We start from the raw sequence: 25,591 nt of genomic DNA, 5'->3' as shown, positions 1-25,591 counted from the left end.
TGATGTGTTTACTGACACGAGGGTGAGACAATCTGTACCTCAAATTAGATCACAGCAATAGCAAACCACAACAATCCAATGAGACAATCAAGACAATTGGACAAAATCAAGTCCCGCACTGCATGTTCTTGTTCGAGATACTGAGGAAAAAGTCTTAGGCACACAAAAAAGGGTTTAAGCCAGTTATTAATATCGTTTGCTACAGTATGTCAGTAGAACATATTACATTCCTGTAGCCAATAATTGTAATAATCCAGTGAGATTTTTGTATGCACAATGAGTCTGACAACAGCCGGTGTGATCCACTCTGAGATCTGATCTCACCATCATCGAGTTCATCTGAAATGAAGAAACAGACTAAATGTGAGTGAGGATGCTTTAAAAAAATAATGTCATAACTGGATATTATTTTTCTATTAACTTTATTAACTAAATCAAACCAATATTTATCAATATGACAACCCTTTTTTTTTTTTTTTGAAAAAAGGCTTTTGTCCAGGTACACTTGTGCATAGTTTCTTCACTTGTTTTCTGTTTCTTCATGTAACCCCAGACGAATTTAATGATGGTGAGATCAGATCTTCGTGTGGAGCATATCTGCTGTTGTCAGACTCCTTGTGCATAGAAAAATCTTACTGGGTTATTAAAATTTATGGCAAAAGGAATGTTTGGAAATGTAAACTGATATTTCCTACTGAGACGCTACAGAAAAATAAATAAATAACAGAAAAAAAAAAATTTTCTTTAAAATGGAAAGTAAATAAATAAAAAACAGGCTAAAAAACATTTCTTTAAAATGGAAAGTATTATCGTGCCTAAAGCCCCGTCCACACTACTGTGTTTTCGTTTAAAAACGGAGACCTTTTGCTATGTTTGCATCTCCCGTCCAGACTAAAATGGAAAAAATGAAGACCTAAAACGGAGAAGTTTAGAAACCCTGCAGCTCCGATTTGCGTTTTGAATCTTCGGAGGGCGTTTTAGTGAAGATGGGACAAAACGGAGGACTTTAGAAACGATGACGCAGAGGCTCACGCTCGGCTCTATGATTGGGTGTCATCAGTCATGACGTGTCCTTCCCTGATTCGTCAGCCAACCATCATGTGACCCAGTGATGGTGAATGGTCACTTGATCTGCGTTTTCAGTCGTTTTAATGTGGACTGAGATCAATTGTAATACGCAGATAAAGCGCTGGTGTGGACGGAGATCGTATTTGTTTTAATTCTCCGTTTTTTAAACGAAAACGCAGTAGTGTGGATGGGGCCTAAGACTTTTGCACAGTACTGTACGTCACATTAGGGAAGAAAAGACTGTCGCAACATGACGACTTTAATGACTGACTATTTGACCAAGCTGTCCTTCAGCTACTGTAATGCTCACTTATGTGTAACATTGTTTAAAATGTCTTTTCTTGACTTTTTTCTCAGTGGTAATGTATCTCTGTATTTTGACTCATAGGCATGTGGTGTTGACTTTGAAGTCAGGGCATTTTGTGCCAAAACTGTGGATGAGAAGACTCACAAACGGTAAAGTGTTGCTCCTTGTGAGTTTATTTTCTTTGTTTAACTGTTTACATTGAGTGGCCAGTTGACTTAACAGGTACTATATATTGGAAATATTATTTAGCAGTGTGGTGATTTTCTTTCTTTGCAAGGACAGTACAGCAGAAGTTATCTAACTGGCCTCTGCTTAACAGGAACTCTGTGCGGTTGGTCATTCGTAAGGTGCAGTACGCTCCAGAGAAGCCTGGGCCGCAGCCAATGGTGGAGACCACACGCAGCTTCCTTATGTCTGACCGCTCCCTTCACCTCGAGGCCTCGCTAGACAAAGAGGTGTGAACTAGTGTTGTCACAATACTGAAATTTCCAACTTTGATACGATACCTTGAAAAATATCGAAATTCGCTTTTTGATATCGTGGGGAAAAGTCTCATACATGCATATGTACGTTGAACTACATTTACAAATAAACAACAGTCAGTAATAAAATACGAATAAATAAATTGTGAATGATAGCACAAATAAATATGAAATAAAGAGACAAATTAAATAAGTTTATCAGGTCGGTCTAAGGAATACTTAAAATTAAAGTGATCAAATATTCCAGATCACTGGAGTGTCCATTGAAGAAATTAAACGCAAATGAATGCGTAGAATTAAAGTTACAAAAGTTATTCAATCAAGAGACAAGAGTCTCTCTCTTTTGATTAACATAACTGAAAGCAGCAGGTTTATTAGGCTACTGTCACTTTAAGAGCTTATGCACAGATCCAATATACTGTTACATAACACAGCATGCGTTTTCCCCACTACTATTTACGTTCCAAAACTGATTGTATTTTCATGAATACTCAAGAAGATGGACATTTTGACAATTTTCCATTTATTTGACCATTTAAAGCAACACTGTGTAACTCTTTTAGTTTATTCTTAGTTAAAAACACTTAGTTCTTTCAAAAATATATGTGTTTATTAATGTATATTTACTTCGTTCAAGTAATAAAGTATTCTCGTGAGTGTATAATATGCCATTGAAAATACATACGGGTAAGGGGTTCTAATGTCGTTCGCCATGTTGAACCTCCATCTTAAAAAGTACATTAGCCAAAGAGGGACATACCCGTTAGTTCAAGCTTCGCCTTTCGCGTTTACGTTTGAGTTAACAATCATGGATGAGGTCGAACTGGAAGCCATGTTAATCTTGGACTACATTGGCCACTGTAGGAGTTAAAACGAAATCGGAATTGAAAGGAACAGAAACTAATATTCACTGAAAGGTCATATACCTTTTAACTGCTAGATGGGGGTAAAAATCACACAGTGTACCTTTAAGCGCAATAAGCCATGAAAAAGAAGTAAATTTGGTACTCGTTGGCTGTTTGAGAGGCGGTGCGCGCGAAACCTGCGGGAATGACTAAAATGTTGCAAGATACAAGCACTATTCAACCAAAGCGAATGAGTGATTAAAAGGAGGCGGTTTGTGTCAAGTGTGTAAAAGAACAAACGTGCAATTTAAGAAAATGATGTTAAACAATTCACAGTTATTAAAAAGTATTTGATTTCCTTCTCCTTCTCAGCTCTACTACCATGGTGAACCTATCAGTGTCAATGTCCATGTCACCAACAACTCCACCAAAACAGTTAAACGAGTTAAAATCTCTGGTGAGGTGAACATTTAATCATTTTTATTACATGTAATAGGAAATGATACAATGTTTTACAGCTTACAAGTAAAAACGCAATGTTATTTTTAGCTTTTGTGTTTGTTTTTATGTTTTAAAGTTGCCTTTAGAATTGCTAACATCAACTATATAAAATCCTTTAGCTTTCCTCTTCCCCTTTCCTTTCCTGTTGCTTTTGTCCTGCATTTGTATCTCATATGCACTCACAGATGTTTACTGCTGATTAATGTTGTTTACTTCACAATGAATCCATTTCATTATTCATTTGTGACAGACTTTCAAATATCTTTGTAGCTCAGTGGTGTGTTTGCACTGAAATGCTGCTTTTTCTGAGCTGTGGTTATAGCTTGTTTATCAAAACTTTGCATGAAATGGTGCTCAAAACTTCATTTATTTCCGTAATGACATTTCTCAGTCAAACCAGATGTTTAATATCTATTAATGTTTACTAAATATATTTACTGGATATTTAAATAAAATAATAATCTGGTACACTGCCATTCAAATGTTTGGGGTTAACAAGATGTTTTCATTGTTTTTGAAAGCAGTTTCTGACTTTAAATTTTTTTTTTAAATATATAGTGTTGCATGATCCTTCAGAAATCATTCATTCATCATTAATATGCTGATTTGGTAATCAAGAAACATTTCTTATTATCTAACATAGAAACTAGAAATATCATAAGAACAGCATTTATGTGAAATTGAATTGTTAAAGATGTGTGCATTAATGTACTGTTTTGTCAACATCTAATCCTCAACCTCAATCAGAAGGTTTGTTTATTCCAATAAATCCAAAAATAGTTTGTTTTACATGTAGGGTATGAGTGTGGTTTCTGAAATAAATGAATAACAATGAATAAATTAAATGAACTTATCAAATATTGAACTACAATGCTGGCAAATATATATATATATATTGCAATAAAAAAGCCACTGACACTGACTTTAATTAAATTAAACTAATGACCACTAGGCAGAGCAAGATTTGGTGCTAAACATGGATAATATATGCATTTGCAATAAACACAGAACGTGACCATCTGTTTGTACGTCATGTTTGTTAATCGAAACTCTCTTTTTAGCATAGAATGTGCAAAAATATCACCACAAACAACAATATAGCACTGACTAAACATGCAAATATCTACTTACACACATACACATTCACATAAGGTATATTAATGGAAACTTACGTTGTCAAGAACGCACACACATCAAATAAACGATGTCTTGTTACAGCGGCAGATATAAACTTGTTCGTGGCTTCGTGCATGTCCCCGACTCCGCCCACACATGATGTCACAGAAAACTTAAGATTTCGACAGGGATTTTATACAGAAATCTTTTGTAACTTTATAGTCTTTTTCAGTCACTCCTGATCAGTTTAATGTGTACTGAATAAAAGTATTAATTTCTTGACCCCAAAAATTTGAAAGGTTTTAATTTCATGTTGACTTTAATGGTGTACATGAGTATGTGATTGTAATGCTGTTTCGATCTTTTCTCAAGTTTATCCTTCAGATCCTCTTGTGCTGATGTGTTCGTTCTGTAGTTTAGTGTGTATGTCAGCTGTCCTGTCTGTGTGTTTGTTTCATCTATGCTCCCTCCCGCCCCTGGTAACCCTGCTGTGTATCCCTGCTCTCTCCCCACAGTGCGACAGTATGCCGATATCTGTTTGTTCAGCACCGCACAGTACAAATGTCCTGTGGCTCAGGTAGAAGCCGAGTGAGTAGCCCTCCGTCCCACTTTCTCCATCTCTCTCTCTCTTCTCTGTCCCTCTCTTCAACGACCTCCAATTGAGTCCTCCCATCATCTTTTCATAAGACCTCTTCTGTGATCATTTCCCCTCTCCCATTTTGTGTTTTACTTGTAATATTATATGCCATCACTTCATGCGCAGCCTGTTTTCCCCAATGCCGCTCGTTGCTGTGAAGTAGGAATGTGTTCAATGCGCATCTCACAAATGTGTGGTCAGAACAGATTTATAGCACATAATGTTTACTGTACAGGTGCCTCACCGATTTCATCAAGCTCTGTTGTTGCTAAAGCTAAAGCCATGTTTGTGAGACCAACCGTCCCGTGGAAACCCCAGTTCATTCTCCACTGTTCAGCTTTGCTCTTTTTCCTACCAAAACCCCAAAAGTTACTCCCTTGTTAATAGTTTCAAGTTGGACCAGTCCTTCTCAACCTTTCTGTAGTGGTTATACAGACATTTTGACATGATACCAAATGCCTTGATCCCTTCATTCCGCTGCTAAAAACCCCATGATGGTCCAATCTCGCCTCTTAGTCGCTAGTTGTTTAATGCTGATAGGACGACAAAGACTGTTCTTTCTCAGTACTACAGGTTACTGATGTGGTTCTTCACTCCCACGACACCTACAGCAAGTCTGTGGGTCGACATTCATCATGGTGAGTCTCATATCTAACTGTTCGTTCTGGCTCCTGTGACCCTGAGCCCATCCCTAGTTGTCGATGATGGCTCTTGGACCTTTTTCTCCACCCTCTCCACAAGATGAGACCGTACCGCTCTTTCACCCCCCCAAAACAAGGACCGTAGCTGTTCTTTAGGCTTTTTTCTTTAGTCCGGAGCTGTTCAGTCAGCCGCGCTCCGTTGTTTTTCGCGCTCATACATTTGAAACCAATGAGATCAACGGTTAGTTGCTATATTGTTAGCGTCAACCTTGAATGACCCAGGTGTTTTCCCTTTGTTTGGCTTTTATAACATCCTCTCAGAAAAACAAATCATGTATGGGTAGCATACTATAGATCTTTGTATATGTCTCTTCCTCTTTCCTCTTTTTTATGTTGTCTTTCCTTTCCTCAGCATATGTTCTCCTGATCTCTAATCCCGAAGCATTGTTTATGTCCCCATAAATCACATTTTACAGTCTGTCAAAGTAGTTTTTCTTTCTTAAAACCCAGCCGAAGTGCTGCTTAATGATCCTCTCTATTATTTGACGGGGATCACTGATCCAGGTGTCCTTAAATGTAATCTGTGTGACAGCTTCAGTATTATATACTGTTATAGTATTTTTATTAATATTTCTCTTTTTTTAAATGTTATATTTCTCAACTATTTTTGAGTTTTTAGTACTTAAGTTTATTTTATTTATAAGCTTATTAATCCAATCTTTATTTTATTTCAGCTTTTTCAGTTGACTGATAGTAATAGTTTTCACTTTACTATAGAACAGTCTAACTACAGTCTTAACTATCTCACTATAGAACAGTTGTACCTCCTATTAATCCTCAAATTATCCTAAAATGCATTTTGCCATGAATTAATTATTATTTAAAAAAAACCCCGATTTCTAGTATTGAAGATTAATCAGTAATCTAATTGTTACACAATATAGTCAATGCTTGTTTTTCTGATATGCATGAAGCACAATACTCACTCTCTTGTGTTTTTGCTGTCTTCAGTGACCAGGTGTCACCCAGTTCCACGTTCTGTAAGGTGTACACACTCACCCCCACACTGTGCAATAACAGAGAGAAGAGGGGCCTCGCTCTGGATGGACAGCTAAAACATGAAGACACCAACTTGGCCTCCAGTACCATGTAAGTGGCCTTCAGCTGACAGTGCATAACATGCTTGTTTTTACATGCTGCCAGAAAAAAAGGCAATTCGTATAGTATAAGCTTTAGTACATTTTGAGTTTTTAGTGCTTTTTTTTAATTTAACCTAACCCTTGTGTCCACTCAACCAGTTGTATGTGCTCAGTATGTGTTTCCTTGTGCTTACAGAGTGAAGGATGTGTCTAATAAGGAGGTCCTGGGAATCTTGGTGTCCTACAGAGTTAAAGTCAAGCTTGTGGTGTCTCGTGGAGGGTGAGTGTGTCCTTTTGACACAGAAGTACTTCAGACTTTATGTTTGTACAGAACGTCAGAAGACTTCATCCAAACACATTGTCTGTTGTTAGTGATGTGTCAGTGGAGCTGCCTTTTGTCTTGATGCACCCCAAGCCCTCCGAACAGCCCAACTCTAGACCGCAGTCAGGTAACAAATCTCAAGTTTGACATTTTGTGTGTGTGTGCGTGTATACATTTTTTTTAAATATTTATATTATTGATTTTTAAAATGTATATTAAAATGTCTGATAACTTATTTTTTAAACAATAAAACAGCAAAATAACAATGTATTATTATTATTATGAATTTTAATAATATAGAAATATGTTTTTATATACAGTATATTTATATATTCCTTTAAATCTCTGATAATTGGTATTTTATAGTTTTTATTGCCTGCTTTTTGACAATAACTAACTAATCATTAGACTTTATATCAATAAAACAATAACAACAACATAATAATAATAATAATAAATTGTAGTAGTATTTAATTTTTTGTGTGTGTTTTTGTTTATTATTAATGCTTATGTTATTGATTTTATTATTATTATGCTAGATTTGTGCAGAGTTGTTTTATTTAAACATGTACGCATGTTATGGATCATTATATAAGAATATGTGTATATAAAAATATGAGTCTCTATAAACTAGCATTGTCCATGCTAGCTGTGAACATGATATTTGTAGCATGGTTTACTTTTGAGTCCTATCAAAGATGTATCATATTTTGTTTTAAAACAAAGGTTTAAATATGTTTTTCCATTTTTATTTTATTTTCCATTTGCACAGTTTTCATGATTTTTTTTTCTTTTCTAATCTGTGTCCTCCTCCACAGCTGTGCCAGAGACAGATGCCCCTGTGGACGCCAACCTCATAGAGTTTGAAACAAAGTGAGTTAGCTGTGGGTCTCTTTTATAGTATGGGATTCTTGCTTATTTTTGTTTGCATAACATAACTCTCTTTTTTTGTCTTCAGTAATTTCTCACAGGATGATGACTTTGTGTTTGAGGACTTTGCAAGGCTCAGGCTGAAGGGAATGAAAGATGAGGAGGACGACCACTTCTGCTAACGGCCCCTACACACACACACACACACACACACACGACACCATGTAGAGGTTGTGAGGAAGGGCGACAGGGGTGGGGTGTCAACCTGCCAGTACTCTTATACCTCTGCTCCACTGGGCCCATATGATAGAGTGGAGTACTTACTGATATTGTCAGAGCTTTCTTTCTTTCTCTTTCTTTCTTTCTTTCTTTCTTTTTCAGCTCCTTTTCACACCATTTTAGCATCTGTGAAGTGGTCTTTTAATTGGCCTCTGTTTCTCTGGTCATATCAACCACTTCACTAGGGTGCTTATTTGTTCGAATGATTGAGGGAGAAGGAACGGGAGGAAACTGATGTTAGATGGTTCATCTAGACATCAATGTGTTATTGGTGGGCAAAGGGTCCATTGATTCAGGGGTGATTCATTCTTTCTTTACCTTTTCCTTTCTGTTTCCTTTCATTTTTTTTGTCATCATATTCCCACTTATATATCAAGTGGGCATTAATAGCTATGTAATTATGATATATGTTTTATGTTATTTCATTGTACAGTACATACACTGTTCCAAAACACCATAGGGAACTTGAGTTTGGTGTTAATTTTATTCAACTTTCCTTGACCCGTAATCCAATCCATCCATACTTGCTCAGCAGCTTTTATGTTATAGTTATGTAAAATGTATACATATCATACAAGACTACGTAGTAACACTTTTCAGTGCACTTATAGTGCACGCAATACTCGAATAATTAAGGACGTGGCATTTTTAGTGAAAGATTAGTTGGCAAAGTGCATTGGGACACAAGTGTCTGGTTTCTTATTGTAAATTTTAGCATCTGTTCCACATGTTGAGTTGTAGAATATGTATACACTGCTACAAGTCTTCAGTGCGAAATTAGCTTGTAGATACAACAAGATGACAGGGACAGGCTCTGTATGTGCCACACACACACAATGTAATTCCTCATTATTTGTGCCTGCCAAAATTTATTTGCCAAAATGTGATGATTTATAATGTTGCTTGTAAGTTAAACCTAGTTTGGTTGAAAATCACATGCTAATTCTTTGTTTTAGTTGACAGAAACTGTTTATGTAACCATTGGACTGCCAGAAATATTTTGATGATGGTTATTTTAAAATCGCATTTATAGCATGATTTCCAGGAAATTTGACTTTTTATCTTGTTCTCCCAGGATCAGCCCATTCCTATGACATTCTACATAGTTTACTACTGAACAATGGCAAATTTGCTTATGTTACAATGTGTACAAGGAAGTAACATTTTGCAGTGAACAAAGTGGAGCTCCCATTGAAGGACAAAAAGCTATCTCTAAAATAAAGAATTGCTTTGTTTAAAGCACCCATACAACCATGTCAGTGTGCATACTTGCTTTAGATGTGCCTTTTCATGTGCTCTTCAGTTGAAAAAGTGGTCATGTCTGTCTTGGTTTTTGTTTTGTTTTTTTTGTTTTCTGCAGAATATGAATTGCTTTAGCATTATTTTATGGGATTTTTTCCAATGGAAATGTATTACATTTATAACTTTAAGAGTCATTGGTGCAGAATACAAGCTGCGCCGGTAACTTGTTACATTATCCAACAAAAGTCAACAGTTGTTGAGAACAATTATATTATTTATAATCACAAAAAAATGTGGGACATGTAATTTTAAATCCAATTTCTATTTTAATGAAAGCTTGAAAATTAACCTGATAAATTAGCAAAAGTGTCTATTAATGTTCAAGTTACTGCACTGCCACATTTAATGTAGACTGGCACACAAGAGTGTATTTTTACTTATTCGCTCATAATGTGATTTCATTTAGTCTTTTTTTTTTTTTAAACATGCGTTTAGTGAAATATAAAAAAAATATCCTGGATTGTTTATTGAAAAAGTTCCAAACATTTTAAAGTTTTGTTTTGTAAATCAGTTAATATGCCATTTTTATTTGTCTATTCCAAGTAATCCACGTTAAGATTCATGTGTCTACTTCTCTCTTTGCGACTCGAGTAACTTAATGGCAGATAGGGAAAAGTCAACGTTTTTAAAAAAAAACAAAAAAAAAAAACGCACAAACGCTTTAAGTTTAGCATAAATTATGTTTTGTGATTTTCTATGTATTTATATCATAGATTTATAAACCAGTTGACATCTGTACGAACTGTAAGCACTTCGTACCCGTCGCGTTGACGTCATCTGAACTATACACTCGTCGCAGAGTTTGCTCGTCATACAGCGGCGCTAAGATGGCTTCGGCGGCTTGGCTGCATGGACCCAGCGTTACACGCTTAACAGAAGGGCTAGTGTCTGTCCTAAAGGAGGACAGACCAGAGTATTTACCCGCTCTTCTAGCAAACTACCGTGAGCATGGCGTGGTCGGGACTCAGGTAGGACTGAAGTCTGACTGTTAAAGGTTTCTCCTGACGGTCTTGTCTAACGTACGCTGTGTTAGCGCGGACGCTTCTTTTATTTAAATGGAAGCGTCAGTTTAGTGTTTGTATTCATATGTAGTCTTAGCCTATATCTTACTGTTTCACTTGAAAACACACTGAGGGGATGTTCATATGTCTGTTTATATTAATGGCAGTGTCTTTGAATCGTTCCTCAGAGCACGGGAGCTGTGGGTGGTCTGGTGGGCATCAGTAATACACGGCTCGGCTCCAGTAAGACCAGGTGAGCTGTCAACAAAAGTAAAGAACAGTTCCTTTCAGTTTTCATACGTTTGAAGTCACAATCTGCATGCATGACCGTGACCGAATTGTCCTGATGCTTAACTTAGTCTCTTCAATTATACTTTTATCTCAGTCCTGTTCTTTCTGATCAAAGCTTTGTTGAAATGCTTAAGTTACTGCTTCTTAGAATGATGTTGCATGTTGTACTGAATTCTTGTCATTTTAGATAGAATTGCCTGCTAAATGATTAAATGTAAAAGTAGGATTCTCTTTCTAACAATCAAAGGCTCCAGGATGATCCCTGACTGCATTTATTTAGAAACCATGAACTAGCTAATAAAGCTCTTTAGGATCTGTCTCCATTCAAGGAACAACTGATAGATATAACCTGTCCCTGCCTTACATATCTTTCTTTTTCAATAGTTTCTCAGAAGTACGTAACAATATGGAAGAAAAGATCTCTTGCTACTCCCATTTAATCTTGACTTTATGGTTTTCTGATTACATGTGTTTCAGGTTTGAGGGTCTTTGTCTCCTGTCTGTGCTGGTAAAGGACAGTTCAAGTGAAGTGTTCCAACAGCATTGCCTTTCATGGCTGCGAACACTGCAGCAGGTCATTCAGGTGAGAAATGTCTTCAGACTTTTGCCTTGTTCTTCTCTCTTGCCTGGATCCACTTTATAGGTCTTGGATTTTTAGTTCTGTATGATTTAGTAATGCATCTACTGTTCTTCTCAAACACACAGTCGCAGTCCCCTCTCCCTACTGTGCAGCTTGCTGTGAGTGTGCTGCAGGACTTGTTGCAGTACTCGTCCCAGCTGCCAGAGTTAGCAAGGGAGGTGGGACTCAACTCCATCCTGGGCATTCTGACCTCTCTGCTCAGCCTAAAATCGGAGGTAATATGCATGCATGTCCTTGTCACATGTAGATTTACATCCATTAAATTCACCCTGTAGTAAATTTTATACCTTAAAACACATTTTTGATAACCACAAGGACATATTTAAACTAGGGCTGTCAGTTAAACGCGTTATTATTACTGGCGTCAATTTTTTTTATTGCGCGATTAACTGTCTTTTTGGCCTAGCAAAGTTTAGTTTTTTTTTCATATGCTTTTGCAACAGGACGCAGCATACGTGGCACTGCGCTATGAAACCCATTCATTTCAATGGCTTGCGCCGCACGAGGAGGACGTTTTGATGCTTCGTCGACCAATGCGCAAGCGGATCTAGCTAGACCGGAAACAAAACAACAGGCACGCCATACAAACTTGATTGGGCTTGCGAGCTGGCCAAATAGTTGGTTAATGTTACGTTTTGTGTGGATGACGAGCATGAGACGGCGAAATGGATGCCAATTAGATTCTGAATGGAAATCACTTTACTAAAAAGTTGCCAAATGGTTCAATTGACAAGACCAAAGTGATCTGTGTTTTGTCGTTTCTTGAATCAAATAAAAAAAACACCACATAGACGTATAAAATATAAATGCATAACTTGATTTTCACCATAGGGCGGTCTTTCAAATGTAGTCTTGAATCATATTGAACTTGCCTAGTTGCATAGTATTTTGTATTACCTAGTTCATGCCAAGCTGGTTTATTCTATGGAAATATATACACTATTCAAAAGTTTGTTATTCAACAAGGACATATTAAATTCATCATATGTGACTGTAAAGTCAATGTTGCAAAACGTTTCTTTCAAATAAATGATTTCTATTACAAAAAAAAACCTTTTTATTCATTAAAGTAAAAAATGCATCACAGTTTGTACTAAAATATTAAGCAGCACAACTGATTTCAACCTTGATGATAAATGTTTGAGCAGCAAATCCTTGTGTTAGATTGATTTCTGAATGATCATGTGACACTGAAGACTGGAGTAACAGCTGCTGAAAATTTAGCTTTGCCATCACATATCAAATATATTAAAATAGAAAACGGTTACTTAAAAATTGTAATATTTCTCACTATTACTGGTTTACTGTTTTTTTGGTTTCAAATAAATGCATCATGGGCATGACAGACAACTTTCAAAAAGCATAAAAATATCTTTCAAACAACAAACTTTTATCGATAGCGTGTACGGTTTACTGAAGTGTTACATTTTGTTGTCGCAAAAAGTTTTAAAGGAAGCAAACTTTTTGTTTTGTCATAGTGCCACCTAGCTGCTATGAAAGGAATGATGGCGTGTATGATCTACTACCCACGGGCTTGCGGATCTCTGAAGGTCGGTATATCCATTGATTATACCTATTTTTTGATGCAGTTACTTTGGATAACTTAACATTGTCCCTTACAGGAAAAGCTTGGAGCGTATTTCCTTTCTAAGATGGACTCTGATAATCCTAAAGTACAAGAGGTTGGTTACATCCAGTTGTTCAGTGTTATACTGGAAATTAAAGGATACTGTCCGTAGTCGAATCAAACCTTCTGCATCATAATTCTGTTTTTTCATTATTGGTAGGTGGCTTGTGAGTGTTACGGCCGGTTGCCCTGTCTGGGTGGGCTGTTGGAACGAGGGGGAGGTGGACACAAGGCTGAGGGGTGGACCAATCAGCTGCACAGCCTTCTAGCATCAGCCAATAGCATACTGGGACAGTTTTACCAGGGCACAGAAACGGGTATGTTGCTGCAGTCAGTGTTTTTTGTTGTATTTAGAGAAACAAAATTGTTTTTTAATTCTGTGCTCAATGTTTTTAGAAGGGACAGTGCAGTATGAAGGTCCTGGTGTGGAACTCCCTTTTGCTCCCCTGGATGATGTAGATCCACTTCTGATCCTTCAGCTCCATCACCGTTACAAAGCTATTTGTCTGGCTATTAAACACACTCTTAGGTTGTGCTATTGCTCTGTGGCTTAATTCGTTTTATTTCAAATGCTGATTTTTTTGTAAAAAAGTTTTGTGTTTTGAATAATATTGAGATATTTTACTTTCCTCTTGTAGTGTTGATCCCGCGTCTTCGGTCCGTCTGCCTGTTCAGAATGTTCTCAATTTGGTGTGTCGAGCTTTGGCTGTCAACACGAAGAGTATTGTAAGGCTTCAAGCATCTCTCTGTTTTCATGCATCTAAATTAAATTGTTGTCGCTGTTCATGATATGATTCACTATACTTGCTTAACATTGGTGTGGACACTAACAGAAGGAGTTTGTTTCAGAGTCCAACCGGAGAGGGCTGTCTGAAGCTGTTGGTTTTACCTTCTGTACACAGCGACACTCTAGAGCTCCTCTCTGCTCTCATCAAGGCGTAAGCATGAATCTACTCTTTTAAATTGGGACATTCAATAGACTTGTGTTTTTATATACAGCTAGTTATAAATTATATAACCTAATCCTTAAAGTAAACAACTATTTTTACACCATTTCTTTCAAATGAGGATGTCTCCAACACATACACCCCAGCATCTGGCACTTCACTCAAATAGATAGGGCCTTAAAACTGTGAGACATGTCTAAATGCATATCATATTTAAATGCCTGTTTTTGGTTAAGTAAACATAAAATAATGTATAACATAAGAGAGATCCTAACAATTATTGACGCAATTGAATATTTAATATTATAGTGCATGAATTGTTTAATTGATTGCTGGTTAAATGACTTCTGTTCAGGAGTAGCTGAAGTATATATTTAATTTTTTTTGGTACAGTGTGGGAGGTGGACTGGTCCAGTATAGCAGTGTGCTCACAAGGCTTTTCTCTCAATCTCTGTCTGCATGGATGCCTCTGCCTGAGGCTAGTCTGGGCCAGCAAAGAGCTTACAGGTATTACGGAAACACCATTGATGACCAGAAATATGAAACCATTTTACGCCTTGTATTAACATTCATCTTGGGTAATAAGTGGTCAGATGAGACCATACTATTTGTACATCCATTACAAACAAACCTTAAATGCTTGTGCTTTTGCAAGTGCTTAAACACTTAATTTTCCACTTAAATTTCTGTTATTGAAGCACAAAGTATGCATGCTCATTGTTATTTTAGTCAAGTGTTTAAGCTTTTAACGTGTATGATGTTATATTTTGCCCATAGTGCAGTGCGAGTGGCCGTGTACCGCATCATAGAACTGTGGGTAAGAGTAGGGGGTGTCTCACTGCTTCAGGGAAGCCCCTCCCACACAGAGTTACTGTTCACTCATCTGATGGGTGACATCACGCCAGGATCAGAAGCAGTCAAGGTAAGATTAAGGGTGTTTGTATCAAACACCATAAGGAATGTAATTAGTAACAATCAAGGCCCGTTAACAAATAGGACAATAACCAACGAAAACGATAAAGATACAGTTCTAATCGAGGAAGGATGCATTAAATTCATCAAGTGACAGTAATATTTCTATTTCATGTAAGTGCTTTTTTTAAAAACTTTCTATTCATCAAAGAATTAGGAGAGAAAAGTATCAATGTTTCACGGTTTACAAAAATGTAAAGCAGCGCAATGTTTTTTGTTATTGAAAATAAATGTTTCTTGAACACCATATTGTCAAATTATATTTTAAAGTTGTATTAAATTGAAATAATGTAAAACATCACCCCCAAATGTGTCTGGTGGCCATCTTTGTGCTTACTACATTAAGTTATAGCCTATTTCTCTGTCTTCTGCTGTCTAGCTTCGTTCTGGACAACCGTCATCAATGACTGACCTGATTGGTTCTGCTGGCAAGTCAGGTCCTCGTCGGACTAAGGGAATAGGAGATGGAATGTCACTACAGAGGAAAGGAGATGTGCTAGCCAATCAAGACACATGCGTTGCTGCTCTACGGGGTGAGAGCTCAGTAACGATCAGTTAATTTCAAGTTTTATTGGTTGAAATAAATAGCTTTTGCTAATGAAGAATGATTCCTTTACAGCATTAAGACAGATCATTTTGACCAGTGGAACTTTGTTAAAGGAAGATCTGCAAAAGGTTTGTTCATAACAATTTGTTGTATGTCTTTTTATGTTGCGTACAAGTACGGAAAAGTGTGTTTTTAACACGCACTCCCTTTTTAGAGGATCCAAGACCTGGTGGTGCCTCTGTGTGTGCGTCTACAGCAGCAGGCTCACTGTTTGCTGGAGGTCGGTGCTGTCAGTGGACAGTATGGCAGCCCTACCCCTCGCCGAGAGCTCTACCGCCTCTTACTGGCACTTGTGCTGGTGCCCTCTCCCCGCTGGCCTCCTTCCCTCTCCTGCGCTGTTTCCATCTTCAGCCACGGCCGGCGAGATCGCAACATCATGGTTAGTGAACATCCTTGGTCAAAACTTGGGGTTGAAAGTGGTAATCTTGTAGTCTACTGAAAACCCTGTCCAATTAATCTAATTGATCAGTGCATAACATGCTAAATATTATCCACAGTCATGTTGTCTTCCTGGTAAGTGAATTTAAAGGGATACTCCACTTTTTTTTTGGGAAATAGGCTCATTTTACAACTCCTCCAGAGTTAAACAGCTGGGCTTTACCGTTTTTGAATCCATTCAGCCTATTTTCTTATTTTTAGAAGAATATCTTTAACCAGACTGTTTCTGGTCTCATTGACTTCCATAGTATTTTTTTCCTAATATGGTAGTCAATGAGACCAAAAACTGTCTGGTTACAGATATTCTTCTAAATATCAGAAAATCGGCTGAATGGATTCGGAAACGGTAAAACTCAATTGTAACTCTGGGGGAGTTGTAAAATGAGCCTATTTCCAAAAAAGTGGAGTATCCCTTTAAGTCCAGATTTATCAAAGGAGTTTTATTAGTTTAGACAATATACAGTGGCCTCAAAAAGTCTTTAAATGCTTGTCACACTAAGTGGTATCTCCACACAAATTTTTTCTAGAACTTTTCTCAGAATTCCCTTGTCCAAGCCATTTTTTCCACTTGGTCTCAGTTATTTTTCATGGTATATAAAGTCAGTTCCTATCAGGTTCCAGAAGAAGAGCCCCTGGTGTAGTTCATCACAAACAAATCAGAAACATTTTCAGAAGCATCAAAGTGTCCAGTACTTTTTGTTTGAACTTTTTAATGAAAAGTTTACTTGATCTATATATTAATAGCACATACATAGATATTATTTATTTTAAAAACAAATGGTGTGGTATTTTGCCATTTAATTGTGCCTTAATGTGTCCAAATACATTTTGGGAATACAATTATAATTTTGCAGCTTATGTAGCAAACATTTTACTGAAGTGCTTTTACACACACACACTGGCTTGCTAGTCTTTAACTGTAAGTTTAACAGATATCCCATATTTTGTGTTTTTACTCAAGATAAAATGCTAAACAAAAGGTTGAACCCTGAATATTCCTTGGCATCTAAATTTTATCCACCAGAGGGAGTCTCACTTGTTTGCTGATTTACAGTATTTCTCTGCTAGTTTCACGTCATTGTTGCGACTCCCAAATGCATTGTGCTAATGAAAGCAGAAGCACTGAAAAGGGCCACAGAGTTGAGTAAATGTGTGTTGTAATAAGAGGCTGCTGAAATCAGTGTTGACATTCAACAGGGTATTTAAGGAACGCTTTACAAATAGGTTTAAGTATTATGTGCTAACAATGAAAAACATTCTACAACATTTCCTAATATAGGTTAATAATTTATAAATATGCTATTGTTTAATGTTAATTTATACAACTTAATGTTGAATGGATTAGTATATGTAGACATTAAAATGTACAGGATTTATTAATCTAGATGTAGAAATCTACTAGAAAATGTTCATGATGCATAATGCATTATGCGGTGAATGTTAATGAACCGTGTTAAGTGTTCCTTGTATTTCTTATTCGTGGATGGTTTCTCAACCTCAGACTACCAAAAAATTAACTTATTTTTTTTTCTAGATATGTTTTCAAATGCTTCATACAGTAAAAAAAAGTAAAGTTTGGAAACTTGGAAAATAAGTCTCTTATGCTCACCAAAGTTGCATTTATTTCATCAAAAGGAGAGTAAGAACATTAAAGGAGTAGTTCACTTTTAAGAACTTTTGCTGATAATTTACTCACCCCAAAGTCATTCAAGATGTCCATGTCTTTCTTTCTTCAGTCAAAAAGAAATTAAGGTTTTTAATGAAAACATTACAGGATTTTTCTCCATATAATGGACTTCAATTTACTCCAACAGTTTCAAGGTCCAAATGACAGTTTCAGCTTCAAAGCGCTTTAAACGATTCCAGGTGATGAATAAGAATCTTATCTAGCGAAACGATCGCTCATTTCAAAGATAAATAAAAAAGTTTAAGTTTTATAAGCACAAATGGTCGCCTTGCTCTGTTCTGTGATGTCCGTTCATGACTCCTGTTTGAACTCGTTCATCAAAATTAACAAATCTTTTACTGAGTCATTTCATATTACTTTGGGTTTTTTTTTTTTTTTTTTTAATGAGTGATCGTTTCGCTTAAGACCCTTATTCATCGTCTGGAATCTTTTAAGGCCCTTTGAACAGTTTGCAGTTTCTTTTGGACCTTGAACCGTTTGGTTCCCAATGAAGTCCATTATATGGAGAAATCCTGGAATGTTTTCATCAAAAACCTTAATTTTTTTTCAACTGAAGAAAAAAAGACGTGGACATCTTGGATGACATGGGGGTGAGTAAATTATCAGCAAAAGTTTTTTGAAAAGTGAACTACTCCTTTAAATATAAATCTTTTGTAACATTATAAGTGTCTTCACTGTCACAACTGATCAATGTATTGCATCCTTGATGGATAAATGTTAATTTCTCTCTTTTTTTAAGTCTTACCACATATGCTTGAATAGTTTCATTGTTACAAAATGTTAAGCAGCAAAAACTGTTTTCAACAATAATAATAAATGTTTCTTGAGCAGCAAATGCCATATTAGGATGATTTTTGAAGGATCCTGTGACACTGAAGACTTGTGTAATGGATACTGAAAATTCAGCTTTGCCAGCACAGGAATAAATAAAAGAATATATATTTGAATTTAAATACAAAACAATTTTAAATTGTAATTGTATTTCACAATATCACTGTTTTTACTGTATTTCTGATTAAATAAATGCAGCCTTGGTGAGCATAAGATACTTTTTTTCAAAAACATAAAAAATAATGTTTCCAAACTTTTGACAGGTACTGTTCAGCTTAAAACCTTGATTTTTAAAATAGGTGTACCAAAATCAAGCCCTTTGCGTACTTTCCAGTTTATACCATTTAATGGCTATTTAATGAACTATTTAAACTATTTTAATTAACCAAACCTGTTTGAACATGAAAACATGTTTTTAAAAAGAAGTCTCAAAGTATACAGCGACTGAAGTTACAACAACATTCATTTTAACAAAGTGTATTTGTCCTCTTATGTGGCTGTTTGCTTTCACTGTGAATGCTCATTTTGGGTTGTGTAGTGGCTATTTGCTTCCGATGACGCAAGAGTCTGTAACTGGAGACGGTGTTTCATATTTACAAAGGTGTACAGAAAAGTAGTAAGATGTTAAAAAGAAACATTATACCTGGCAAACTGGTTCTTTTATTGTTTTCAAATAATAATAGGCTAAATTTAGCCTATTTTACGACTAGAATACTAGTCTACAATACTAAACTGCCTAGAGAGCATGGCCCTGGCATAGACCTGCCTCTGTCTGTGGTTCATCGCACAGTTATCAGATTTCTCCATATTTGTCTCACATGTACACTGTTTAAAAAGGATAGTTCGGCCCAAAATAAGGAAAGTTCTGTCTTCATTTATTCACCCTTATGTTGTTCAAAACTAGTTTGATGTACTCTTCTCTGCAGGACAAAATATGGGGATGAATAAATAACATAATTTTAATTGTGGGGTGTCAATGGATTATTATTATATAAATTAAAGAATTTGCCCATAGATGCCCCAAAATTAATATTTATTTACTCCATCATGCAATCCCAGATATTTTACTTTGTTTCTTGTTTTTTGTTGACTTGTTTTTCTAAACAAATTTGTTCTACAAAAGAAAGTCACATATATCTGGAATGGCATTGATGTGAGTAAATGAAAAGGGGTATTCCTTCTCAGTTACTATTACTCTTTGAACAACGGCGATATTCATTATCTGTTGGCATAGTCAAATTTGTACTGACCTCGGAAAATTTCATTTGTGTATTTATTCCTACAGGTATCGTCATTCTGTGCTGAGGCTCTGACCATATGCAACACCCTTATTCATCCTCGCACACCCTCAATATCTCTCCCTCTCACCCCTTTAACTCTCAAATCAACCGCATCTGCCCCTGTCCTTGCCTCTGGCCAAAACCCCTCACTAACCATCCCTACCCTCCTTGGTGGAACCACAACAGGGCCTCCTTTCCCTGCCAGGCATCCCATGGGCTTAGGCCCTGCTTCCCTCCTTGGCTCGCTGGAGAACCATCTACCTTTGGCTCCTCAAGTTCTTCCAACTCCAGCAGGCACTACGGCCAGCCCAGGTGACCTGCTGCTCTCTCCGTCCCAACCGGGTGAACTGGCGGGCTTCGGAGCCCCTGAAAGCCAACGACAAGTTTTTGTCCGTTACGACAAAGAAGAGCCAGAAGATGTGGAGATCTCTTTGGAGAGTGATTCAGATGATAGTGTTGTTATTATGCCAGCAGGTATGATGATGGAGATGCAAGATGGAGCGGCAAATGCACAATCGTTGTCCCAGCCACCGGTATCTGTGGTAGGTGGCCTGCAGACAACCGTCCCAGTAGTGGGAGAGGTTGGGTCTGTTGACACCGCGCTAACTAACGAGCTGCCCACCTCCATTCCCCACCAGATTCTGCCAGCTAGCGTTAATAACATTAACTCTTTCCCTGGACCAAGCCAGACAGCCCAGCTTGTGTCTCTGGTGCCTCCTCTAAACTCAACTGCAGCTTCACTCTCAGCATCACCTGCTGGTCTTGCGGATTCACTGACTGGTGGCCCACAACTTCAACAGATGCTGATGCAAAATTCTCCAGGTGGGCAGCCGCCAACGCTGGGCTTGTCTTTACAGATGCAGCTTCAGAACCAGATCGCACAGACCAGCCGTCAGCTCCAACCGCAGCCTCCAGGCAATGACGTGGACCAGAATGTCATCAACATCAACAGCTCGGATGACGAAGAGGATGATGAAGAGGAGCTGGAGGATGAAGAATTAGGAGAGGAGGAAGAGGAGGAGGGGCTGGAGGAGGAAGAGGAGGAAGAGGAAGGCAGCGAATTCCTGGATGATGAGTACTGTGAGGCAGAGGACTTTGATGACTATGATGATGAAGAGGCGGAGGATGAGGACGAAGAGGAGAGTGAGGAGATCCAGCCGTTGGAGGGAGAAGATGACAGAGGGATGATGGGCGAGGAGGAGGCTGAAGTCATGTTTGCGGCGGAAGAGCAGCAAGGAATGGAAATGTTCTGCATGGAGAGAGAACGAGAAGTAGAAGCAGGGATCGAGGAGATGGAGGGTGTGAGGAGCGTCTATGTCGATGACCGGATCAAGGAGAAGGGGACCGTGGAGGAAATTGAGAACATTGGAGCGGTTGAGAGAAATGAAGCTGTGGTTGGCAAGCAACAAATAGAGACTCTTGTAATTGGTGGAGATGCAGAGGGCCTTGAGGAGGATACCATAGCGGAGGTGGTTGAACCTGAAGTGAGAACATGTGAGCAGGAAGTGGCAAGGCCAGAAGATCCCGAAGAAGAAGCTGGGCCATCACAACAGGGACAAGAATTGCCTGTAGAGGGCCAAGTTGAAGAGCAAGAAACAGAATTACAGCCCGAAGACCAAACCAATCCGAGCGCACCATCCACAACAGAGCAGGAGGTGTTACAGAGAGCAGATGAGACCGTTAAGGAAGAGAAAGAGAGCGAAGAACAGGAAGATGATGCAGATGCTAGAGGAACAAAGAGGAAAATGGGGGATCGTGAAGAAGGAGAGTCTGCTGAACAAGGCATCGAAAAGAAAAAGGTAACGAGTAATATCCATCTAACCTTGGTGATTTCTTTCTCTTAGACTCGAAACGCATTCATGCAACTTTCTTAAATGTATAAGTAAATTTGCATGTAATATGCACCTTCCTGAAACGCTCCTGTTTTCACAAACGCTTTGTAAACATCAGATTTGATAGTTAAATTTGTATGTTAATGAATTCCAATCATTTGTAAATGGGTCGCACGTCCACGCCCATCCACAATAAGCATAATCCCCGCCTATCAATTAAAACTACGCAAATTACATGTTCAGGAACGCTGGAGAATCTTCTAGACTCAATTCTCAAGTTTGGCTCCAATATATTGCATAAATGCAAAAGAATTATAGGCCATATGCCTAACAATATGTATTTCAATTAATGTGTGTCCAAAACGTTTGTAGCCAGCTGAAAATTTGCCTGGTGCTCTTCTGAAAACAGCAGCTGGTGGCCTTTGAGAGCACTTTGAAGGTTCAGTGTTTTTCCAGCTGAGTCATTTCGTTGCTATGATTTGGTATATCCATGGCAGTTACCATTATCTCATTTTGAAGAATATTATTGAATATAAAAATGCAGTAACCAGCAATATTACCTTCTCCATTGTACAAATAGGATAGTTGGTCTGTGTAGTTTTTTTTTTCCGTCCCTCCTCCACTGTCATTGGATAGCTGGGTAAAAACGTGATTGACAAGCACTGCGTTTTACGCAAAGCTTTGAACTCCATTTCAAGAAAAAAGAAAGAAATATTATAGTGCATCAAAATGCAATGCCATCAGTTTGCCTAAAAGAACATTATAATAGTGTACGCACCATTTAAATGTGGTAGGGATCGGGTGTTAATTTTGTACCCACTAACATTTTGAAAATACCAGCAGCTTTATGAATCAAAATTTACATCAGAATGGATTTATGAACAATTTACAAAAATTCATTCTGCTCGTGTTTCATGCCTTTAGTATGTTACTACCCCCAGCCTAGCCCACATAAAATAATTTATAATAGTGGGCTAGTTGTAATAATTGGTACACTAGTTGTTATATACTACATAGTATATTTTTTTCCTACTATGGAAGTCGATGAGCCCAGAAACTGTCTGGTTACTGATATTCTTCTAAATATCAGAAAATCGGCTGAATGGATTCAGAAACGGTAAAACTCAACTGTTTAACTCTGAGGGAGTTGTAAAATTATCCTATTTCCAAAAAAAGTGGAGTATCCCTTTAAGAATTAGTGAGTTAGTTAATTTATAGAGTACAGACAATGGAATGTTAAACATTTCATTTCTTTCTTGAATGCTATAGTTCTATAGGCCTACTGTAGTCTATGGATTACTATAATTATGTCGTAAAATTAGGTGTCACATCACCACCACTATCCCAAACAGTTCAGAATTGTGAAAGGTTAGCCAATGTGATTTGTTGCAAACATCTCTGTAATAACTTTTTTTTTTTTATGATAGGAAGGGAATGATCAAAAATCAGGGCATAAACATGCCGGTCAAGTGAGTTTTACTTTAAAAAAAAATAAAAATAATTATAAATACATTTTTAAAATCTGTCATTCAATTAGTTTCACATTTGTTTTAAAACATTTTTGCTATGGTATCGTTTCAGTTTTGGTATATCGAGATATTTTAGCCAGATATCGTATCGAAGTCATTATTTTGTTATCGTGACAACACTAGCATAGAGTATGCTGCTGTCCTCCGTTTGGATTTTTTTTTTTTTTTTACAATTCAGGAAGCCAAAACAAATGAGAGTGCCTTGGATGTCTTACAGTAATATCGCTTGTGTGTAGTTTACTTGTTGCTTGTACTGTTTATATCTCTTGTGTGTAATTTACTTGTTACTTGAACTGTTTATATCGTTTGTGTTTAGCTTACTTGTGACTTGTACTATTTATTATGGTAATAATGGCATGTAAACATGTGCAGACACTAATAGTTGCTTGTACTGGGGAGAAAAACTTAAGCTCAAGAATTCCCTCAAGCTCACTCTCTCCTCTTTCTCAAACTCCTTTCCAGAAAGATGATGAGGTAATGGCTTCCATGCTGGCAGACTTTGTTGACTGCCCACCAGATGACGAGGATCATAGTGCTTCACAATCACAGCCCTAACATGACCAAGCTTCTCATTCACTCTCTCACATCAGAGGAGCACTGCAATAATTGTAAGGTCCTGAAAGATCCCACATAGTCACATCTGACTGATCATGTCCCATCAACCTCTGTTGTAGTTGCACTAGAGAAGCTCCAACTTGGTTTCTTTGAAAGAGTTTAAGGTTTTCAGGCTATTACCATTGGTAAATTGTTGAACACCGCAAAAACTATTCATAAGCTGAGAGATGACTTTTAGGTGGTCATTGTTTGTCTTTTTATTTTCCTGGCAGCTTAATACAAGTATGATGATACTGTAGTTTCAAGGATTCAAGTCCTTTTATCGTTTGGACAGTATGGTTAATTTTTTGTGGCCTCTTTTTTTTGTAATATCGTTTGTATATGTAACACATACTTGGCATTGTTTAACAAGATCATGCAATAAAGTGAATCTGTTATGATGCTTTGTTCATGGATTCTGTAGGAAGTAGACAGTATGCTTTTAGGTGAAGTAATTTATAACCTCAATTTGAGTGAAATTGCGTTGTAATGGGGAACTTGCTGTATATTGAGTGTTCTCAAAGGCCCTTAACTGAAAAGCTCCTGTAGAAATGTCATGCAAAATAAGACCACAGCAATGCATTTATTATCTTTCCTGATCTTGCTCATCCCTGACGCCTGAATATTTTTGGTATTATTTTAAAATGAGTGCGTTCCTTTTAAATGTTCACTAGCGTTATCTTCTGATAGCATGCTGTGATTAGATAAAGTCCAGCTCTTCCTGTATGTTGTTAACGGGATATGATACTGATGTGATGCCACGACATTTCTCAGTAATATCTCTTATACAAAATATGCTATTTAAAACATAGTTGCATCACATGGTTGAATGTTCATCCACACGTAACTTTGAGTTTACACTACTGCTCAAAATATCGCTGTTGATAAGACTGGGTCAAGGCAGACAACAATTTCTTGAACAGTACACTCTAAAAATGCTGGGTTGTTTTAACCCAACTTTGGGTCAAATATGGACAAACCCAAATGTTGGGTTAAAAATATCATTAAAAAAAATTAACCCAATGACTGGGTTTGTCCATATTTGAGCCAAAGATGGTTTAAAACAACAGCAATTTCTAGAGTGTAGCAAAGTTACAATTTCTTTCCTAAAAAACATCCCCCAAACATTTGAACGGTAGCGTACGTACATCACCTTCTCTTTATATAACATCCCAGAGGACAGCTACACTAACAGACACAGGAACTTGTTTACATTACACACCAATGTCTGTTGTGTGCTTCCTCAACCAAATATGTTTTGCATACTTTTGCAACATATTTTGAACTTTGTATCTATTATTGATTATAAATGTTGTTTATAAGTTAGCATGTAATTTTCATCCAATAAATCATGTTTGTAAAGAAAAAAATAAATAAAACCTTTTTGTTTAAAACCCCTTTTAATCGATATTCTGGATCAAGACAGAGCTGATTGTGTAACATGAAAAAGACCACTGAATAATAAGTGAAACTTGTTGGTCATTTGGTATTTACCTGTGGCCTATTAAAAAAAGGTAAAGTTTTGCTTGTACTTCCACACAGAATGCCATTTTTTACAAGTAAACGGAAACTGTATCATCAATGACCTTGACTGCGGAGTTTTTGGGGGTCTGGCTGAAACGTGATTGGACTTGATGAGATGTACGGTTGATGTGAAAGTGTATTGGTTTCCGTGTGGTTTCGCAAGTTCAGTGCAAAAATATTCTAATTTTGAGCCTTGTGGTATTTTCTGTGAGCTAGCAAAACCCACTTCCTTGAAATGGAATTCAAAGAAAAATGAATAAACAAATGAGGTGGTTAAAATAT

General features: G+C 37.2%; 2 protein-coding genes across 3 annotated transcripts in view; both read left to right on the top strand.

Annotated features, from left to right (window-relative positions):
- arrb2b (arrestin, beta 2b) overlaps positions 1–8,251 on the top strand; it is a 43,053-nt gene extending 34,802 nt beyond the window's left edge. Inside the window, exons 7-15 of the mRNA XM_039659774.2 lie at positions 1,457–1,524; positions 1,695–1,830; positions 3,075–3,159; positions 4,835–4,907; positions 6,609–6,746; positions 6,933–7,016; positions 7,109–7,185; positions 7,877–7,931; positions 8,017–8,251. Coding sequence (XP_039515708.1) covers positions 1,457–1,524; positions 1,695–1,830; positions 3,075–3,159; positions 4,835–4,907; positions 6,609–6,746; positions 6,933–7,016; positions 7,109–7,185; positions 7,877–7,931; positions 8,017–8,110 — 810 coding nt within the window. The 3' untranslated portion in view covers positions 8,111–8,251. The remainder of the gene's footprint in view (positions 1–1,456; positions 1,525–1,694; positions 1,831–3,074; positions 3,160–4,834; positions 4,908–6,608; positions 6,747–6,932; positions 7,017–7,108; positions 7,186–7,876; positions 7,932–8,016) is intronic.
- Positions 8,252–10,305: 2,054 nt separating this feature from the next.
- pelp1 (proline, glutamate and leucine rich protein 1) lies at positions 10,306–24,186 on the top strand. 2 transcript variants are annotated; one of them, XM_039658892.2, is made up of 18 exons: positions 10,306–10,477; positions 10,699–10,763; positions 11,279–11,384; positions 11,507–11,656; positions 12,920–12,991; positions 13,064–13,123; positions 13,229–13,385; positions 13,465–13,597; positions 13,707–13,794; positions 13,918–14,006; positions 14,409–14,522; positions 14,793–14,937; positions 15,367–15,520; positions 15,607–15,662; positions 15,749–15,973; positions 19,836–21,629; positions 23,090–23,131; positions 23,654–23,888. In XM_039658892.2, exons 1-18 carry the CDS (start codon positions 10,337–10,339, stop codon positions 23,744–23,746), a joined length of 3,684 nt encoding a protein of 1,227 aa, XP_039514826.2. In that variant the 5' UTR covers positions 10,306–10,336; the 3' UTR covers positions 23,747–23,888. The 2 variants fall into 2 exon arrangements, with proteins under 2 accessions (XP_039514826.2, XP_039514834.2); XM_039658900.2 differs by lacking the exon at positions 23,090–23,131 and having other exon boundaries at positions 10,307–10,477; positions 23,654–24,186.
- Positions 24,187–25,591: the final 1,405 nt, after the last annotated feature.

Source organism: Pimephales promelas, chromosome 1 (genome assembly GCF_988280905.1).
Source record: "Pimephales promelas chromosome 1, fPimPro1.hap1.1, whole genome shotgun sequence".
NCBI lineage: Eukaryota > Metazoa > Chordata > Actinopteri > Cypriniformes > Leuciscidae > Pimephales > Pimephales promelas.
The sequence above is the reverse complement of the archived record's forward strand: the minus strand, read 5'-3'. Positions and strand labels throughout refer to the sequence as shown.

Coding starts and splice junctions, on each gene's coding strand:
- pelp1 (XM_039658892.2), top strand. CDS start 10,337: ATGGCTTCGGCGGCTTGGCTGCATGGACCCAGCGTTACACGCTTAACA. Junction 10,764..11,278: donor CTCGGCTCCAGTAAGACCAG/GTGAGCTGTCAA, acceptor CATGTGTTTCAG/GTTTGAGGGTCTTTGTCTCC. Junction 23,132..23,653: donor GGCATAAACATGCCGGTCAA/GTGAGTTTTACT, acceptor ACTCCTTTCCAG/AAAGATGATGAGGTAATGGC.